This window comes from Zalophus californianus, chromosome 2, assembly GCF_009762305.2.
Source record: "Zalophus californianus isolate mZalCal1 chromosome 2, mZalCal1.pri.v2, whole genome shotgun sequence".
NCBI classification, from domain to species: Eukaryota; Metazoa; Chordata; class Mammalia; order Carnivora; family Otariidae; genus Zalophus; species Zalophus californianus.
In genome coordinates, this window is record NC_045596.1 from 141,036,016 (window position 1) to 141,056,631 (window position 20,616).

At 33.1% G+C, this 20,616-nt stretch overlaps 1 protein-coding gene across 3 annotated transcripts in view; it reads right to left on the minus strand.

Annotated features, from left to right (window-relative positions):
• The window catches only part of SPOCK3 (SPARC (osteonectin), cwcv and kazal like domains proteoglycan 3), a 461,722-nt gene that overhangs the window by 135,676 nt on the left and 305,430 nt on the right, over positions 1-20,616 (minus strand). For all 3 annotated transcript variants that reach the window (XM_027600598.2, XM_027600599.2, XM_027600597.2), the window contains one exon: positions 15,174-15,288. In XM_027600598.2, coding sequence (XP_027456399.1) covers positions 15,174-15,288 — 115 coding nt within the window. The remainder of the gene's footprint in view (positions 1-15,173; positions 15,289-20,616) is intronic.

Consider the following 20,616-nt stretch of genomic DNA (forward strand, 5'->3'; position numbering starts at 1 on the left):
ATCAGAGAAGACATTCTTAAAAAGAGTATTTAACTGTAATAAACAAATATATACAGATGAAAGAAGCTGAGGTGAATCAGTCGAAGTGGTGGAATTTAGGGAGTCCAGTGACACTTTTCTGAAGTTGACAGAACAAGAAGCAAGTTTACATGTATTAGTTAAAGTTACAAAACCACCAATAGAATAACCGTAATAATATTTTAGTGTCATCATTGGGACTTGGCAGTTGGGGTAGTGAAATAAGCTAAAACTTTACCTTTCATAATAGACAGTAGATATTGTCTATGACTGGTATAGCATCAGTGAAGGATACATATATCAGAATAATGATAGGAACAACTAAAAGAACTAAATGCCAAAGTGATTCTTATCAGTAGAACAGGATTTTTAAGGACGGGGCAGGGAACAGTTGTTCTCATTGTATCTTGATTTGTACTCATTAGTATTTTACGATGTGCATGAATTATTTTGAGCGTCAAAACTATCATCTTATAGAAACAGGAATTATAAATCTTCCATAAATATTTTAAGCTTATTTGTTGTGATTCAAAAAATAGCTTTCTTTGTAGCTATTTTCTTTGGTATTATTAAACATTCTTTGCTAATTTATTTCTGTTTGGGATGAGTTCTGCTATTAGAGTTAAAATATTTCTTTTATAGTGATAGAACTGTCACATTTTCGGTAAAGATTCTCATGAAAAAAATCAGAGCTCTTTCAGAAAACCTAAGTTAAGAACAAATAAATATAAATACATTTTAAGGAAAATATAATATAAATTAATATAATTTAATTTAATTTAAGCCAAGTAAGTGCTATCTCCTATCAACTTTTTCATGAGAATAAACAGGAAAAAATAATGAAAAACTGAAAAGGACAGTGAATATCAAGTAAAGTGTTGCCACACTCCATTTAATAGCACATTATAATGTAAAAGTGCTCATCTAGTCATTTTTGTTCAGAGATAAAGCATACTTTCATTATTAAAAATGATTTGGAGAAAATCATACATTGAAATTTTTGAGCACATTTTTATTTCTAGTAATATCATTATGATCAGTGATTTTATATTTACCCGATATTAGTAATTCTGTAAAAATAATAGAAACAGTAATCATTTTGTCAATTAGTAGGAAATTGGCATGAATATACTTTAGAATAAAATGCACAAAAGAGAGTTTTTAGTAATACATTAAGTAAGTTGTGTATTGCTAAAATATCTATCTTCCCACATCTCTCTGGAAGCATTAAAATGTTTCCAAAGAAAGTACAAACAAAACATCTAAGGAAAAAAAAAAAAAACTAAATGATGTATGTTTCCTGCTTGGTCTTTAAGAATGTTCATTATATAATATTTTATGAAAATTTGGCTTCAGAAAATATACACTATAAGCAGATGGCTATGACTGTAGGTGAAGTGATGCAATAAAATTTTAGACTTTTAATGAGCAACCTAAAGTGATTTAAACATTGCTTCTTTTAAACATATACAGAAACATTTGCTTGTACTCAATTCACTATGAAAACTAAGGTCACTCTTTATCTCTTCTTGGTAACTATAACATAATACAAATACTATAAGTTATTTACACATATACTCCAAAATATATATTGTTATTGATAAAGCATATGACATATGACCATAATAGAGGAGAGACCTTAATAGCCTCCAGTAATGACAGTGTAGTTAAGGGTCAGGTGGTGTAGCTTCAATTCCTCACTCTGACACTTAGTAGCTATGTGATTTTAGACTGGTTACTTCTCTGTGATTCAAATTAATCATCTTTAAAGTGAGGATTCAAATATAATCCACTTCATAGGATTTTGTGAAGATTAAATGAAATAATGTTTGAAGTGTCAAGCATGTATTAATGAGGGCTAAATGATATTAGTCCATTCCTTTTACCTCTAAATTGACAAAAGTTAAGCCCAACAAATGTAGGGGATTTATTCAAAGTTTACAAAGGTGGCAAACCTGGATTGAAATTAGCCTCTTTAGTCTTAGAAATATACAGAGCGTCAGTTTAGGAAACAGGAAAAAACATCTGGTAACTATAGGCATACCTTGGAGATATTGCATGTTTGGCTCCAGACCATTGCAATAAAGCAAATATTGTCATAAAGTGAGTCAAATCAATTTTTTTGGTTTCCTAGTACATATGTAATAAGGTATGTCTGTACTATACTATTTTCTATTAAGTAAGTAATAGTATGTCTAAAAAACAATGTACTTTATGGTTAAAAATTGCTAACCATCATCTGAGCTTTCAGTGAATCATAATCTTTCTATTGGTGGAGGGTCTTATCTCAATAGTGATGGCTGCTGATTGATTGGGGTGATGATTACCAAAGGTTGGGGTGTCTGTGGCAATTCCTTAACACAACACAGAAATTTACCACATCAATTGAATCTATCTTTCACAAACAGTCTCTCTGTAGGATGCAATGCTGTTTGATAGTATTTTACCCACAGTAGAACTTCTTTCAAACTTGAAGTCAATCCTCTAAAATCCTACCACTGCTTTACCAACTAAGTTATGTAATATTCTAGATTCTTTGTTGTCATTTCAACAATATTCACAGCCTCTTCACCAGGAGTAGATTCCATCTCAAGAAATCATTTTCTTTACTCAGCCATAAGAAGCAACTCCCAGGGTGCCTGGGTGGCTCAGTTGGTTAGGCGACTGCCTTCAGCTCAGGTCATGATCCTGGAGTTCCGGGATCGAGTCCCACATCAGGCTCCCTGCTCGGCAGGGAGTCTGCTTCTCCCTCTGACCTTCCTCCTTCTCATGCTCTCTCTCTACCATTCTCTCTCTCTCTCAAAAAATAAATAAAAATCTTAAAAAAAAGAAGCAACTCCCATCCATTCAAGTAGGATTATGAGATTTCAGCAATTCAATCACATCTTCAGACTCCACTTCTAATTCTAGTTCTCTTGCTATTTCTCTGCACTTACTTTCCCCATTGAAATCTTGAACCCCTCCATGGCATCTATGAGGATTGAAATCAACTTCTTTCAAATTCCTGTTCATGTTGATATTTTGACCTCATGAAATATAAAAGTTCTTAATGGCATCTAGAAAGATGAGTCCTCTCCAGATGGTTTTCAATTTACTTTGCCCAGATCCATGAGAGAAATCACCATCTATGGAAGCTGTGGCCTTATGAAATGCATTTCTTAAAAAATAAGACTTGAAAGTCAAAATTACTTCTTGATCCATGGGCTGCAGAATTAGTGTTAAAAGGCATGAAGACATTAATCTCATTGTCTCCATTAGAGATCTTTTTTTTTAAGATTTATTTATTTATTTATTTATTTATTTATTTATTTATTTATCAGAGAAAGACAGCAAGAGAGGGAACACAAGCAGGGGGAGTGGGAGAGGGAGAAGAAGGCTCTCTGCCGAGCAGGGAGACTGATGTGGGGCTCAATCCCAGGACCCTGGGATCATGACCTGAGCAGAAGGCAGACACCTAATGACTGAGCCACCCAGGCGCCCCTCCATTAAAGCTCTTGGGTGATCAGGTGCATTGTCAATGAGTGGTCATATTTGGAAAGGAACCTTTTTTTCTGAGCAGTAGGTTTCAACAATGGGCTTAAAATATTCAGTAAATATGTTATAAACAAATATGTTATCATCCAGGCTTTGCTATTCTATTTATAGAACACAGACAGAGTAGATTAGCATAATTCTTAAGGGCCCTGGGATTTTTGTAATGGACAATGAGCATAGGCTTCAACTAAAGTCATTAGCCCCTAACAAGAGAGTCAGTCTGTCTTTTGAAGCTTTGAAGCCAGGGATTGTCTTCTCCTCTCCAGCTATGAAAGTCTTAGGTGCCATCTTCTTCCCATAGAAGGCTGTTTCATCTATACTGATAATCTGTTGCTTACTGTAGCCACCTTCATTAGTTATTTGAGCTAGCTTTTCTGGATAACTTGCCTCAGCTTCTACATCAGCCAGTGTTACCTTGCACTTTCCTGTTATGGAGATGGCTTCTTTCCATAAACCTCATGAACCAACATCTCCTAGTGTCCAACACTTATTCAACAACTTCCTCACCTCTTTCAGCCTTCATAGAATTGAAGAGATTTAGGGCGTTGCTCTGGATTAGGCTTTGGTTTATGGGAATGTTGTGACTACCCTGATCTTCTACCCAGACCACTCAAACTTTCTTCCTATGAGCACTATGGTTGTTTTGCTTTTTTATCATTCATGTATTCACCGGAATAGCACATTTAATTTCCTTCAATAACTTTTCCTTTGCATTCACAACTTGGCTAACTGGTGCAAAATGTCTGCTTTTGGCCTGTCTTGGCTCTCAACACGCCTTCTTCAAGATGCTTAATCATTTCTAGCTTTTGATTTAAAGAGACATGTGACACTTCCTTTTACTTGAACATTTAGAAGCCATCATAGAGTTATTAATTAGTGTAATTTCAACACTGCTGTGTCTAGGGAAAGAGAAGGAAGCTCAAGGAGAGAGAGACAGGAGGCAACCAGTGGAGCAGTCAGAACACACACATTTATCAATTAAGTTCACCATTGTATATGGATGCAGTTTGTGGTACCCCAAAATAATTACCGTAGTAATATCAAAGACCACTGCACACAAATCATAACAAATGTAACAATAATAAAAAACTTTGAAATATTATGAGAATGACCAAAATGTGGCATAGAGACTTGAAGTGAGCAAATGATTTTAGAAACATAGCACCAATAGACTTGCCCAATGCAGGGCTGCCACAAACCTTCCATCTAAAACCCATAATATCTGCAAGGCACAATAAAGCAAAGTGCAATAAAATGAGGTATGCTGTATTTAAGTTGGATATATCCATTAACCTTATGACCTTCAGTTTCCTCTTGTGTCCAACTTGTATACCAATAATACCTACATGTTGTGAGGAGTGAATGAAATGACAGAGGCAAAGTATCTTGCACATAATAGATGTCAGATATATATTATTTTTACCATTTTGCTTTATATTCTACATATTTATTGTGTTCTCTCAATCCCACCAGACTGGCTGGAATGGATTATATCTTGGGAATTGGAAATGAGTCGTAGTAAAAGGAACAAATATTTATTGAATACTAATTGTATACACCAAGTAATTTGTCTGCATTGTTTCATTTAACTGGCATATGCTGAAGTTGCTCTTTCTACAACCACTACTGATATTCTAATTACCAAAGTCTGTGATCATTTCTTAAGCTTCATATCACAGAACATTCCTCCTAAATTTGGGAGTCAAGTTCACTATCTCTTCCAAGGCAGAATCCTTCAGTTTCTGGTATACTGTTTTTTCCTGATTCTCATTCCCACCTCATTAAACCTTGCATAGATTCTTCTTTCTCTTATGGGCCTGTGCTTATCAGTCTTTTCCAGACCTCTCACTTTTTACACCTCAGTAGGTCTCCAGTGTTTCTTCCAAACCAGATCCCTTGCCTCAGATGTGTAAACACAAATGTGTCTACATTTGGATGGACCCTAGACTCTTCAAACATACTGTCTAATATTGGACTTACTGATTTTCCCTTCTAAACCTGATATTTTTTACTAATTTCCATCTTGGTTTTATGATCATAATCTTCTCAGGAGTTGTCATTGACTGCTGGCCACATCACCTTCTCTAAATTCAATCAATCAACAAGTTCCTAACCATTTTGCTTCTAAAATATTTCTTGAATCCATCACCTGCTTCTTATTCCTAATACTTTAATCACTATCCTCTCACACCTCAATTATTGCAAACCTCCCAACTGCTCTTGCTTTTCCGTTCTCGAACTCTCATGTTTAATCTTCACATATCCTTATTTCAATGTTTAAAATCCAAATATAACCTCTCCTCTACCTGTTGAACTCACTGAAAATCTTTGTAGACTGTTTTGTCCAAACATTTACTCAAAATATTATTTCTTTATTATTCATTATCATGATCTTTTAAACTATGATTTCCAAATAAATTAAACAAATAGTGAAAAGACACACTGTAATAAAAAAGCCTACAAAAACCATGAAAAACTTCAAAATATGCTTTTAAAATTAGTTGTGGATGTATATAGAGTACAATGAAATATAATTTTAATTTTGTAAGCATTTTGAAATTGAAAAAATACATAGGCATATTTATGAACAGAAACATCCATCACACAGTAGCATTATTTTCTTTCTTTTCTCATTTTAGACATTTGCAAAGTAGCAGGTAATTTGATATGTAATTAAAAACCTATTCTATTTCTTTTTTTAAAGATTTTATTTATTTATTTGAGAGAGAGAGAATGAGAGATAGCACGAGAGGGAAGAGGGTCAGAGGGAGAAGCAGACTCCCTGCTGAGCAGGGAGTGTGGGACTCGATCCCGGGACTCCAGGATCATGACCTGAGCTGAAGGCAGTCGCTTAACCAACTGAGCCACCCAGGCACCCGAACCTATTCTATTTCTAAGATAAAATAATTCATTCAGTAAATTCGCTAATAGTAATTCGTTAAAAATATTAATAGTATCACCAAATAAAGAAATATAGAGTAATACACACAGTATCTTTAGTTCAACTAAATTACTTATTCTAAATATAATCTACAGAAAAAGAATATATTCTCATTTTTGTGGGGGGTTTAATTCAATATGGCTTCATGCTTTCTTCTATAAAAAATATATATATCTAAAGTTGATGGTCTATTTTTTTCTTATCTTCTAAAATGCTACATCAATTTTTTTGGACTATATAAATACTTCATTGACTTTGCTTTCTTTTTTTATTTTGAGGCTTAAAATTATCATCAGGATCCTGGGGACTCATTGAAAGTTTTGGAAAAAGCTAGCAAGCTACATAAAGAAACTATAATTTAAACTCTGAAATGTTATTCCAAAGAAATATTCAGAACATGTGATGTTAACTTTAAATATATTTTGTGGTTTCTTTACTTACAAAAGAACTTTTCAGGAGTTCTAAATACAAAAAAATTGACCTCACTTCCACATTTGGAAAAATTATAATTCTATATTAGAAGTGGAATAGCAACATCTCATAATCTTACATTATCTTCAATATTGGTGGAGAACAACACTGTTTAGTATGGGGCTGATTATACTTTTTTAGATACGTATTATGTAGACGGGGGACAGTGGGCATGTGTATTACTGGAAATAGTATTATTTTATATCTTTATTTGTGGTTATGCAATTATTATTTATTTTCTTCCTTGAACTAAGCTTGAATAGAATGTGGTTTCTGGGTTAGGATTTAAGTCTCTAAAATACAAAGAAGATGAGACCAGTATAATAAATGTCCAAGTGCGGAGACAGTTTGGATAACAGTATCCCTCTATTTGGTGCATTTTTATTTGTTCTTTCAAGAAATGTACACACACACACACACACACACACACACACAGAAATGTACACATTTTACCATGCGAATGTCAACAAAAGTGTTGGCTGATATCAAACTCTTAACAATGTCAACATATCCTTTTTGAATCCAGAAATGTGCAGTGTCTGGTTTCATCTTTTGGTTGTCTCTAATGTTCAACTATAAGTGAAGGCAAACCATATCACAGTGGACATTGATTCTGATTGGACTTGTATCAATTCTGATTTGTTGGGGCCCATTCCATACTTGTTAAATATTGTGACTACCACTCCTGCTTTTAAAAAGCGTTCTTATATTATATGTTGCAAAGAATTGCTTTCAAATAATGAATTAGATATACCCTTGAAAGGAGTGAAACAAAGACTATGTATAAATAGTCCTTCGGTGGTGTAAGAACTAATACAGGGCTCTCCCTGCTTTTTTTTTTTTTTAAGATTTTATTTTATTTATTCATGAAAGACAGAGAGAGAGAGAGAGAGAGAGAGGCAGAGGGAGAAGCAGGCTCCCAAGGAGCAGGGAGCCCGAAGCGGAACTCGATCCCAGGACCCTGGGATCATGACCTGAGCCGAAGGCAGACGCTTAACCATCTGAGCCAGCCAGGTGCCCCTCTCCCTGCTTTTATACCTGGTAACATACAGCTTCACAAACTTAAGATACAAAATTTTTAACTTTATAGGGAAGATAAAGATTAATCCTACAATAATTTTATGCAGAAAATATATATATATATATACACACAATAGAATATTTTCCAGCCATAAGAAAGAAGGGCATCCTGCCATATGTGACAACATGAATGGAGCTTGAGTGCATTTTATGCTAAGTGATATAAGGCAGACAGAGGAAGACAAATGCTGTATGTTATCAGTCATTTGTGAAATCGAAAAGCAAAGAGTAAAATGGTGGTTACCAGGTGGGGTTATAGGATATGTGTTGTTCAGGGAGACAAACTTGCAATGAATAGTAAATAAGTCTTAGAGACCTAATTTACAGTGAATTTATAGTGAATAGAGAACAATATTGTATTATAATCATCAAATGTGCTAAGAGACTAGAACTTAATTATTCTAACCACTGAAAAGATATAATTATGTAACATGATAGGTACAAATTATCACTACAATATCAATGATGTTACAATATATAAGTGTATCAAATTAACATGTATACACCTTAAATTTATAGTGTTATGTATCACATATATTTCAACTAAAAATAAATTTTAAAAAGTCTCTTTCTGGGTTATGTTCTGTTTTTTAAGAAATATCAATTTTAATCCAGAAACATCTTTCAAATACTCCAAAAGATTAAGCTTCATTTTTATTATAAATTATCATTTAACATTACCCCATAATTTTATTTAATTTTATTTTTTTATGAATCTAATAAAGCAAAATTATGGAAGAACTTATCATTTATGAATATCATTTTTCATGGAGAAGTTTGTATGTTCTAAGAGCATATTAATACACTGATGTTAAACTGTTTCCTATTGAAAATTCATTCCATCATAAAGGGGATTTTTAAAAGTCCATATGAGAAATAAATAGTAAAACTATATTTTTTTTTTGCCAATTGGAAGAAAGCATATATAAGTTCTTACTCAATGTTCTTTCTTTAACTAAATTCAGCTATGATCATAGCACAATAATTAAGTAAATTATGTTTCTTAATAGGGCTCCACATGATCCAGAGCAATGAAGTGAATAGAGAAAAAATGACTGTGTCAGAACACAGAACTCATCCCCATATTTTGTCTTTTTGTGGATAAAACCTATCAAACTTTCTAGTTCAGCATGTCAAGAGACAACTGAAGACTTTATAAATCTATAGCTCCCCACATGTATTTAAAAACATTTTAATCAGTCTTGGATGAGGTATCTTTCATTAAAAGAAGAGCTCTTTTTGTTTCTGTTGTTGAATGATCTGTGACTCCACACATGACTTTCATGGGCATAATGATCTCTGATACAAGAGGGACTCGGAACAATGTCTTCTTTACCTTGTGCCTGATGTGGGTCCCAAGCAAGAATAAAAGCAAGCACAATGTCCTCGTACTTTGTTGTTAAACCCATTGTGCTTAAAAATGTGTGGCTGCTATCAAGTCTCAATGTTTGAAAAATACGTTTTTACGCTGCCTTTGGCAACAACATATGAATCAAGACTGCTTTCTTCTGGGGCGCCTGGGGTAGCTCAGATGGTTAAGCGTCTGCCTTCGGCTCAGTTCAGATCCCAGGGTCCTGGGATCGAGCCCCACATCGGGCTCCTGGCTCAGCAAGGAGCCTGCTTCTCCCTCTCCCTCTGCCTCTCCCCCTGCTCATGCTTTCTCTTCTCTCTCTCTGTATCTCTGTGTCTCAAATGAATAAATAAAATCCTTAAAAAAAAAAAAAAACTGCTTTCTTCTAACTTTCTAGTCCTATGGTGCCAACTTAACACTAATGCACACAAATTCTGATATAAACTAAGTAGCAAAAGCAAGTACTGAAGAATTCAAGAATCTTTAAATAAACTCCACAAAATTATAATCACAAAAACAATGAAGGAATGAAGGTATAGGTATTAACAAATGTGTTTGGAATTGTAGTTAAAAATATAATTTTCCTGAAAATCTTAAATGACCAGAGAGGGTGTTTTTAGTTAACAAAAACAGTATCCTGGACAATTAGGTTAATATATTTAAAATCTAAATAAGCAGATATTTATTTGAGAAAGCATAAATTAGCATAATTGTATGACAAAGATACATGCGCACACACAGACACACACACACACACACACACATACACTCTGCAAAGACCAGTAGCTATGCAAAGAATGTGAAAGATTTATCAAAGAAAATAACCAATAATAACTCCTAGGTGACAGAATTCAACTGCTGAGTTATGTCAAACTTTCAATGCACAGTTAATTTCCAGTGTATAAATACTATTAACTAAAGAAATGAAAACTCTCCAAGCATTTTGTACCCAATCTGATAAAAAAAGCATAAAGAATAAAATTTAAAATGACAATGTATGAGAAATTATATACTGTATTAGAATTCAACAGCATTGAACAAGTGTCATCAATTAAAATGACATAAAAATTCAAAGATGGTTTAATTTGAGGGAATACACCCATAAATCTTTACAATTTATGTATATATCCTATTTTACAGGTGAAAAAACTGAGACACATAAATTTAAATATAATGCCAAAGGTTACACACCCAGTGCAGAACTATTCTAGAATCTATACTTTTAGCCAATAAATTATGCTACCCCACAGGATAACACCACATAAAACAGAAAGAAGTTCTGTAAAAGAGTTACATACACACATACACACACACACACACACACACACACACACACACACATTTACAATCAAAACTGAAGCAAGCAAGTCTAGTATGCAGGCTAATAGTTACAGTGAATGAGCATCTATTTAATTCTGATACTCTTAGAGAATGAAGGTAAAAGAGAAATAGATTGAGTTACAAGATCCCCAATTTTTGATAAAAGGAAACTTAAGTTGTACAAAAAAATGCAGGTGAGGATGTAATGGAAACTATGAACCATAAGACCAAAAAAAAAAAAACCAAACTGGTATTTTTTTATTAGCATTCTATAAATCACCCAGTCAAGCTAATTTACATGTCACCTCCTCACTCCATTTTGTGTGTGTGTTACATATGGTGAGAACTCCTGACATCTATTCTCTCAGCAAGTCTCTAGTATTCAAAATGGTGTTATTAACCACAGTAGTCATGTGGAACCTTGGATCTCTAGACTTATTCAACCTTCATAACTGTGATTTTATACCCTTTGACCAACCTCTCCCCCACTTCCCACATCTCCTAACCCTTGGTAACCACTTTTCTACTTTTTGGTTCTATGTATTCAACTTTTTTTAAGATCCTCCATATAAGAGAGATCATGCAGTTTTTCTCTTTCTTCTTCTGGCTTACATCACTTAGCATAGTGTTGTCCAGGTACATCCATGTTGCTGCATTTGGCAGAATCTTCTGTTTTAGTATATACATGGGATGGAATATTCCATATCACAATTTCTCTATTCATCCATCAATGAATACTTAGGTTGTTCCCACATCTCATAAATAATGCTGTAGTGAGAATGCAAATATAGACATCTCTTTGAGATACTGATTTCATTTTCTTGGGTATATACCCAGAAGTGGTATTGCTGATCATATGGTAGTTCTTTTTTAGTGTTTGGAGGAAGCTCATATTATTTTCCACAATGGCTGTGCCAATTTACATTGCCATCAACAGTGTATAAGAGTTGCCTTTCCTCCACATCCTCATCAACACTTCCTTTCTTTTATCTTTTTGATAATATTGAAATATTTTATGGGTTCTCTTCCATTTCTCTTGCTGTCTCCACTCCAACTCAGTATTTCAATTTATGAAGGTGTGTGTGTTTAGATGCATGTTGGGGTGAGGGTAAAGAGCATTAAAGTGATATTATTTAAAATTAATAAAATTTTTAAGAGATTAGATATACAAAACCGTAATAGCTATATAGACACATAATTATTAAAAAAAGTATTTGGGGGATTAGAATACTCAAATTTGAAACTAAAAAGAAATGTCATTTAAAGGGTCTTCTGAATCTAGCCAGTCAAGTGAATAACCTAATGGAACACTTATGGAATATCATAGGTCTAAAGTTTACTGTGTTTACATACCACCGTTGTGTAGATCATCTAAGATACTTCTAGGGTATATTCCTTTGAATTTGGATTTACCAACTACAAAATAAACACTTTCTAAGGTCCTTTCCATTGCTCTTGATCTTTGGTACTGCAAATTCCTCCTAAGATTTAGGATTGCATTATATATTATATGCAAATTCTATAGAAAATGATCTCTTCATAGACCGTGATCACAACCATGAATTTCATATTAACCTGGCTATATAAAATATATTAGCTTTAAAATTCATCTGAAATGTCAATAGTCTTTGAATGAAGTTGATTAACCTTCCAAATAATCATTCTGTGTTTGTAACCAAATGATAAACTTTAAAAAAAAATGGTGACTAGGGTGAAGAAAGTAATACCCTATAAGAACCTAGAAGCATATGGCCTTTGTAATCTTGATTTTATGAGTTTGAAAAACAGAAAAATGTATCATTAAGTTAACAATTGAAGAGGGTATATATGCTTATTTACCTATGTAAATTCAGAATCTGGAATTTCAAAAATGTAAGTTATTTTTTAAATTTTTGTTACTTGACTGTATATACTTGGACCAATTTGTGTATATCTATTATTGAATACATTAGAACAGAGGAGAAATTAATTTTTTTTCTACTCCATAAAGGAAATGCATTTTTATTAGTTTTTATAGATTATAAGTAGCTTTGAAGAATTTATTCTGCTTTAATATAGTAAAAATATAATATGATGTCAATTTGACCTCAAATGTAGGAAGTCAGAAAGATTTAAAAACTATTTCATCATGGGTAATTTCTTCCTCACTTTTCTAAAATAGAGATGCTATTAAACAGAATTTCCTGCACTGCCAAAGTCAGTCTATCGAAGGCATGCTTCTAATATAAATGACAGTTGAAAGATTAGAAATGATACTGAACTAAGTTTTATATTTCCCATGTCTCTTGGCCTTTGGGAAATGACATTCACAATTTTCTGTACTGCTTTTCCACAGCAGCTAGCAAAATCCTGTACTCGCTTTGCCCTGACAATCCATCAGGACAGGATTATTTTAAATTCTTCTTACCTCTCTTTCCACACACAATTGAACACAAATGATCTTTGTCCCCTGACGATATGACTTTAAGAAAAGTTTCCTTCTGGACATATTAATATAAATGTCATCCAGAGAATCTGAGCAACATGAAACATAATCATTGTTTACCCACAAGGAATCCTCTTCTCAAATGTGTTACCTTCCATATTTAAAGCATATTAAGTTCATTTGCAGTTTGTGGGAGGATAGAATAAATTGATCAACAACAAACATATATTCTGATTCAAAAGTAAGTTCAAAAGCAGGGAATCTTATTGAAGGGAAACCTTGTTGAAGAGTGTGATGTATTAGAGGAATACGCTAATTATGATACTCCTTTTCAACTGTTCTTAATAGCCTCCAATGAAAAGAATGAGACATGAATGTTGAATACCAAGGTAGGATTTACTTTGTACCTGAAGTGATTTTCAGAGGAAAATGTATTCGATTATATAAATAGGGAGTGGGTATGAGGAAGGCAGAGATATTAAAGTACTTCAGTTGAAGGAAAACTATAATTAGCTCTTAATTATATGGGGGCTGATTAATATATTCAAGGTCATGCCGAATATCCTAATTTGGACTATGCTAGAAGAGTGGATTGGGGAAATGGTGGAGTGGGGAATCCAGAAGGAAGCAAGCTCTGATGCTGGACATAAGCTGGTGTAAGGAACAAAGGTGAGGCTTAAAGAACAGGGCTCTTGGAAGGCAGCTTAGACCTTTTCTTCCATCACATGTTGTCTTTGTGTACATTGCCTAATGTTTGAGTACTAGCTCACCATGAATTTGCAAGTCAATTTATTTTTAAGTATTAAAGTTGACTTAGTTGCCTTATTAAAGGTAATATGATAACATAGGTTTTCATTTTTAAATTATCTGAAATATTACCTAATGAGTAAAGACCAATCTATGTGGTATAATTGAAGTTCCAAAACTTTTATAATCATTATACTGTACACCTGAAACTAATATTACACTGTATGTTTACTAACTGGAATTTAAATAAAAAGTTAAAAGAAAATCTTTATCTGTACTAAATATTTATCATAGTACTATAACATGGAATATCAAGTATACCATGCTTAACAAAATACGTACTTTATATCAAATGAACTTCATATTCACTAAGATTTTTCCTATCTACAAATCAGTTATTTGTATTTTTCATAAGAAAAGACAACAAAACTCAATTCTTGTGTTGAGAACCTACAATAATAACTTTTAAATTACAAAATTCATATGGTTGCAAAATATATGATAAATGATGATGATGCTCTGTAAAATAGTCTTTGACTTAAAGGAACATCTATTCCCTAAATTTCCTTCCTTATCTACAGCCATAAAGAAATGAAACAGCCATAGAGATATTTTTAAAGGCATAAACGGTATCTCAAACATGTAAGTAATACTGTGTAAACTACAATAAATAACCTACAAAAGATCAACTCATATACAATAACACATAGGGAGTTAAATGTATTTTGTTATTTTATTATTAGACATCAAACCAATAAAAAGAAAGATTTAAGGACTCCAGGCCTAATCAAAAGAAAGTTTAATTTATGAAATCATTCTATTATGAAATTTTACACACACACACACACACACACACACATACACACATACACACACACATACTATATATGGGGTAGACATTTTTATTTTAAAAGGATTGTACTAACTGACTAGTTTCACATCTGATCAAACTACTTTATTACTTACTACTTTACCACTGACTTGCTCCAAAAGAACAAAAAGGAACGTCAAACACATTTTAGACACAATAATTTATAGAAGGCATTGCTTTAGATTTCCTATATATGGTGAACATGTAGAAAAGAAACATCCAACTGTTACTATCAAGATAAATAGAAATCTGTAGAAAAATATTACTTGCTATACTTGAGACTTAAAAATTTTCATTTAGAATGTAATTACTGTTACATAATAAACTTCATTTTGTATTTAATGACAACATTTATTGCAAAACATTTTAATAGCAAAAACAAATGCAAATCTGTAAATAAATTTTCATCACTTACCTCTCTTAACATTTCTGCTTGCACTTGTGGACTTATCTGAAGGACATGGGCAACGTCCTTCACATTTGACTGAGATCTGTTTTCCTAAGACACATGCCTGATACTCTAGTTTGCACTGTATACAAAGAAAAAAAAAATGGTTATTTAGATACATTTAGTTATCTCAATAAAAAGTAAAGAAAGGGACAATAGCACACGGGTGATTCTATTACACATGCTACGGAAAAGACAGATGATTTCAACTCTATGAGTACTAATTCCAAAATGTGGCATTTGGAGTTAGTTTCTTAAATGTTCTCTGCCTTGATTTTCTCATATGGATCATTGGAATAATAACACTGAATCTACAGAGTTTTAAGAATTAAACAGGCGGTTTTCCTAGAGCAGTAGCTACCATGAACTGGGCTCTCAGATGTTAACAGAGTCTGAATGAAATTAGTCAGTCAAAATTATTATGGCTCATGAAGTTTTGTTTTGTTTTCTTTAGTTTAGCTTAATTTGTTTTGATTCTCTTTGTAAACATTATTCTTTGTAGCATTTTAAGCCTGATTATCCTTAACTCATTGTTAATATTTCAAAACTGCACAATTTGACATGATTTAAAAATTGTAAACCTACTCCATCTTTTAAGAGGCAATAATTACCTTCCTACTCTAAAAGAAATAGATCTTGCTAATTCTGAAGTAATGTGATTTCTTTAGTGGCTATGTCCATAAATTTACTCAGTGCAAATTATTTTAAAATTAAATATTAGGGCAGACTTTCTGGCTCCAACTGACAAATGCACCAGTGACTAATTTAATTCAGCTTCGGCTGATACCAAGAAACACTGAATATACCCAATGACTAATCAGATTACTCATATCTGTACAACATTTTTTCTTTGTCAAATAACTCTAATGGACAGGCAAAATTCATAACTAGCCTTTCAACAAATGAGTTAAAATTATTACGCTTGGAATATATATGTAGTGGCTTGATGGGCTTTTTTAGAGGAATAAACTCTTTCAAAAAATCATTTTTTATTATTATTCAATGTTTCAGTAATTGAAGGAAATGATTTTGACTTGTAAAATCACAATGAATTTTAAATGTAATTAAAATGCCTAATGGCTGATGAAAAGTAGAAATAGATAAGAAATTATGAGCACTTTAATGAAAGCCAGATAAGTTATATAAAACTTTGAAACCTCAAATGTAATATTTTTTACTCTAACTTCTTCTAACTTAATATTTCAGAACCCTGGATCTGGTCATATGAAAATTCTGACTCATGACATAATTTAAGAAAAGTTCAAGAACAACTGTAAATGGTATGTGAACAGACAAAGCCAAAAGTCAATATTAACTATAGCTAATATTAAATTTAAAAATTTTAAAATATGTTATCTCCCTTCAAAGATGTTTTACGCCATACTCATTTACATTCTAAATGTGGTTTATGTTAAAAGTGATTTTTTTTATTCAAAGAAAATGAAAGCCTGAAAATAATTGAATGAAAAACAAAAATACATGACTTGTGAGTTTAAAAACTTTCACCTCTTAGATAACTTCCTTTGACATAACAAAAATTTTCTAAGCTGTCTAAAATTTGCATGTGATGAAATTATAGCTTTGAAAAAGAATTACTTTATAAATAAAACAATTTCTTTTTCAGAATGGTTCTACCAAACTCTCTTTTTTCTGTGTACATTTCTGTAAAGACCAACAGAATCAGAAGGATAGCAAATCCACCCCATGTTGATAGCTATAAGAATCTACTCCTTGTAATCAGAAAACCATTTAGTTTTATTTACTTATGGATTGCTTTTCAAAAACATCGTCATGAATAATTTTATTCAAAGAATATTAGGACATTAAAAGTACTATTTTAAAATATTTTTTAGCTACACCCACTGATTGAATTTCTAATTGATGATATTCAATTTACTTAATTATCACAAAGCTGAAATATTTATAAAAGTATAAGTGAACTAAAATATCACATAAAGGGCATGCTCATTAGTTTATAATTACCAAAAAATGGAAATTCTGTAGAGAAAGACATGATTAATGCATTCCTGATTATCTAAGACCCTGAGCATTGAGAATACTTCAGTTAGGAGTTACTATGAAAAGCAAGACCGCAAAATGATTTTTCAATGGGCAAAGTTGACACTTGTCAGGGAAAGTAAGTTAAAGTCATTTGTTTAATCACAGGATCAAAGTAGAAAATATGATCTTACTACAGGAGAGGTCTGGTTTGCTCATAGAAAAGACCCCAAGTATCAGGGTAATGAATGCTGGGACAGGCTATTATTACAGATTTTTAAGATAATGCAATCACCATGGCCTTGTTGGATGGCTTAAATCAGAGGTTCTCAGTTGGGGTGATTTTGCCCCCAGGGGACATTTGGAAACATTTTTGGTTGTTACAATTGTGAAGGAAGGATTGCTGCTGACATTTACTAGAAGCCAGAAATGCTGCTAAACATCTTTCAAGACACAGGTAGGCCCCCCAAAATAAAGCATAACCTGACCTCAAATGTCAATAGTGTCCTGATTTAACTCTGAACAATGAATAATTAACTAAACTCAGGATCCCTTCCATATTTCCTTAGGAATTTTTTCTTGGTCATTCATTAAAGTAATGCAATAAGATAAAAACAAAACAAAACAAAACAAAACAAAACAAAAAAAAACGATGGCATAAATAAACTACCAGCTACAAGTACTTAAATTATCCAGAAAAAAAAAAAAAAAAAACAGAAAAGACAAATCAGCTAAAATAACAAAATACACAGTTTATAAATGATGACTTTCACTGAGGTATCCCTATGTGTCAAACACTGTGTTTGATGCATTATATATATATATTTTAAAGATTTTATTTATTTAGGGGCACCTGGGTGGCTCAGTTGGTTAAGCGACTGCCTTCGGCTCAGGTCATGATCCTGGAGTCCCGGGATCGGGTCCCATGTCGGGCTCCCTGCCCAGCAGGAAGTCTGCTTCTCCCTCTGACCCTCTTCCCTCTCGTGCTCTCTATCTCTCATTATCTCTCTCTCAAATAAATAAATAAAATCTTTAAAAAAAAGATTTTATTTATTTATTTGACAGAGAGAGACATAGCTAGAGAGGAAACACAAGCAGGGGGAGTGGGAGAGGGGGAAGCAGGCTTCCCGCGGAGCAGGGAGCCCAGTGCAGAGCTCGATCCCAAGACCCTGGGATCATGACCTGAGCTGAAGGCAGACGCTTAATGACTGAGCCACCCAGGCGCCCCAGATGCATTATATTTTGATCAATGAGGTCAGACAGGTATATTTTTTTAAATAAGTCTTTCAAATGAAGTTAGAAAACTTTAGGCAACTGATCAAAAATGCATGGCTAAAATGGGGTTTGAGCACTATTTTATAGTGCTTCTCATGTAGAACAAGTATATAATTAGCAGTAGTTAAAAATAGCAACAATGTTCTGCTTATTGTAGTGATAAAAATTTTGATTCAAGTGAAAAAATAAATTGGGAATTTGGAATATTATGAATCACTTTTATTAGTGTTTGTTTTAATCTACGTTGGACTAATATATTACATTATACATCTTTAATACCTTAGACAACCAATATCTTAGACATGATCTGAGCTCTCATGAATAGAATTTCTCGTAGTCCCAGCACCTGGGTGGCTCAGTTGGTTAAGCGACTGCCTTCGGCTCAGGTCATGATCCTGGCGTCCCGGGATCGAGTCCTGCATCGGGCTCCCTGCTCAGTGGGGCTTCTGCTTCTCCCTCTGACACTCTTCCCTCTCATGCTCTCTATCTTTCATTCTCTCTCTCTCAAATAAATAAATAAAATCTTTAAAAAAATAAAATTAAAAAAAAATTTCTCGTAGTCCGCTATAGCTAACACTTCTGCAAGTACATGTCCTTCATTTGAGTTTTTCTGATCCCCACTCTGGTGTTTCCCATGTAAAAACAACCAGAGGAGGAAAAAACAGACGTGATTTAGACTTGAATCCATTCACATGTTGGGATTTACCAATTACATGCACATGTTATTATTGTAGCATAAATAACAAGCAGGGAGTTAAGCATAGCAAAAACCTTTGGCAACCCTATGCACTAAAGTGGACACTACCCCATTGTTTTCTCTGTTTGTCACTCTATTTTTCATTAATAAATAACACCCCCTTTATATTGGGCAAATGTCTCCTTTTCTCACCAGAAATTTTATTTTGGGAAACTAAATTTTACATACCAATGCTATAGCATACCTCTTACCACAGGGTCAAAGTCCTGTGACATGAGGCAGGTTAAACTCAGCTTCCTACATTTTTATTCAGATCTGAGGAGAGAGAAGTAGATCCTTTGCAGGGACAACACTAGAGATGTGAGCACAGATACTATTAAAGAAAATCAAAATGATGAAAGGACCAACAGAGTCCTGAGAACGTTAAAGTCCTTAATTTAAGCAATCTTTAAGGTTAAATGATATGCAAGTCAATTTCCCCTTACACTTCAAAATGTTTCTATCAGACATCTAGAAATTGAGTATTATTAAGACTAGTTGAATTTAAGCTGAGATGAGATGACATGAGGACAGTAAGGACTCTTTAACACAGGTTCATAAATTTATAATCCCTGTCATGTAGTCATGATCCAGTTAAAATATTGCACTGGTTGGCAACTAAACTATCTAAGGAGAACAGCCCAGAAAAAAAAAAAGCAACAAATGTATATTGTTTTTTTGAATCAATGTATCTCTGATTTTCCAAACAGGAATTATTATTAGATATATTTTACTTTTCTCCCCAAATTAAACACATCTCAAAATATCAAAAAGAAATTTCTTATTTGCCACAGACCTAACAATATCTTACAGTGCAACATGAGAACATACCAATGAGAAAGCAACTTGACACATGGATTATGGACTCAGAACTGATGCGGTGCTGTGTTTCGGATGGTTTCTCTTTGAAGAGTACCTGAGTATGTACGTGGGATGGCTATATTAAATTCTGCCTTAAACTCAGTTAAATCCAATGTAGTCCTAGAATGTCAGGATTGTATATTCCCTCACCTCAGTGAGATGTGAATATATGCATACAAAGAAACCTTACTGTTGTTTATATGACTAACTGATTTGGTTGAGTTATAAGATCATGTGCTATTAAGTGTCTCTGATTTTGTGATCTGTGTGCACAATGCAGTGTTCATATATACATTTTCCTCCTTGTTAGGCTGTCGTTGTAAACAGGTATCTTAAACTGCAAAATCTGGTAATAAATTTAAAACTTTTAAGAATAAAAAAATACAGTGTGTTTATTTTATAATTATTTCCTTCTCATAGGTTGTACTAAATTTTGTCATCAAACCAAAATTGTTGTTTAAATTATTCCAGACAAATGTCGCTTTCAATTATGAGTAAAAGTTTCAATTAAAACAAAGCCTACAAAAATACATTGTTTGG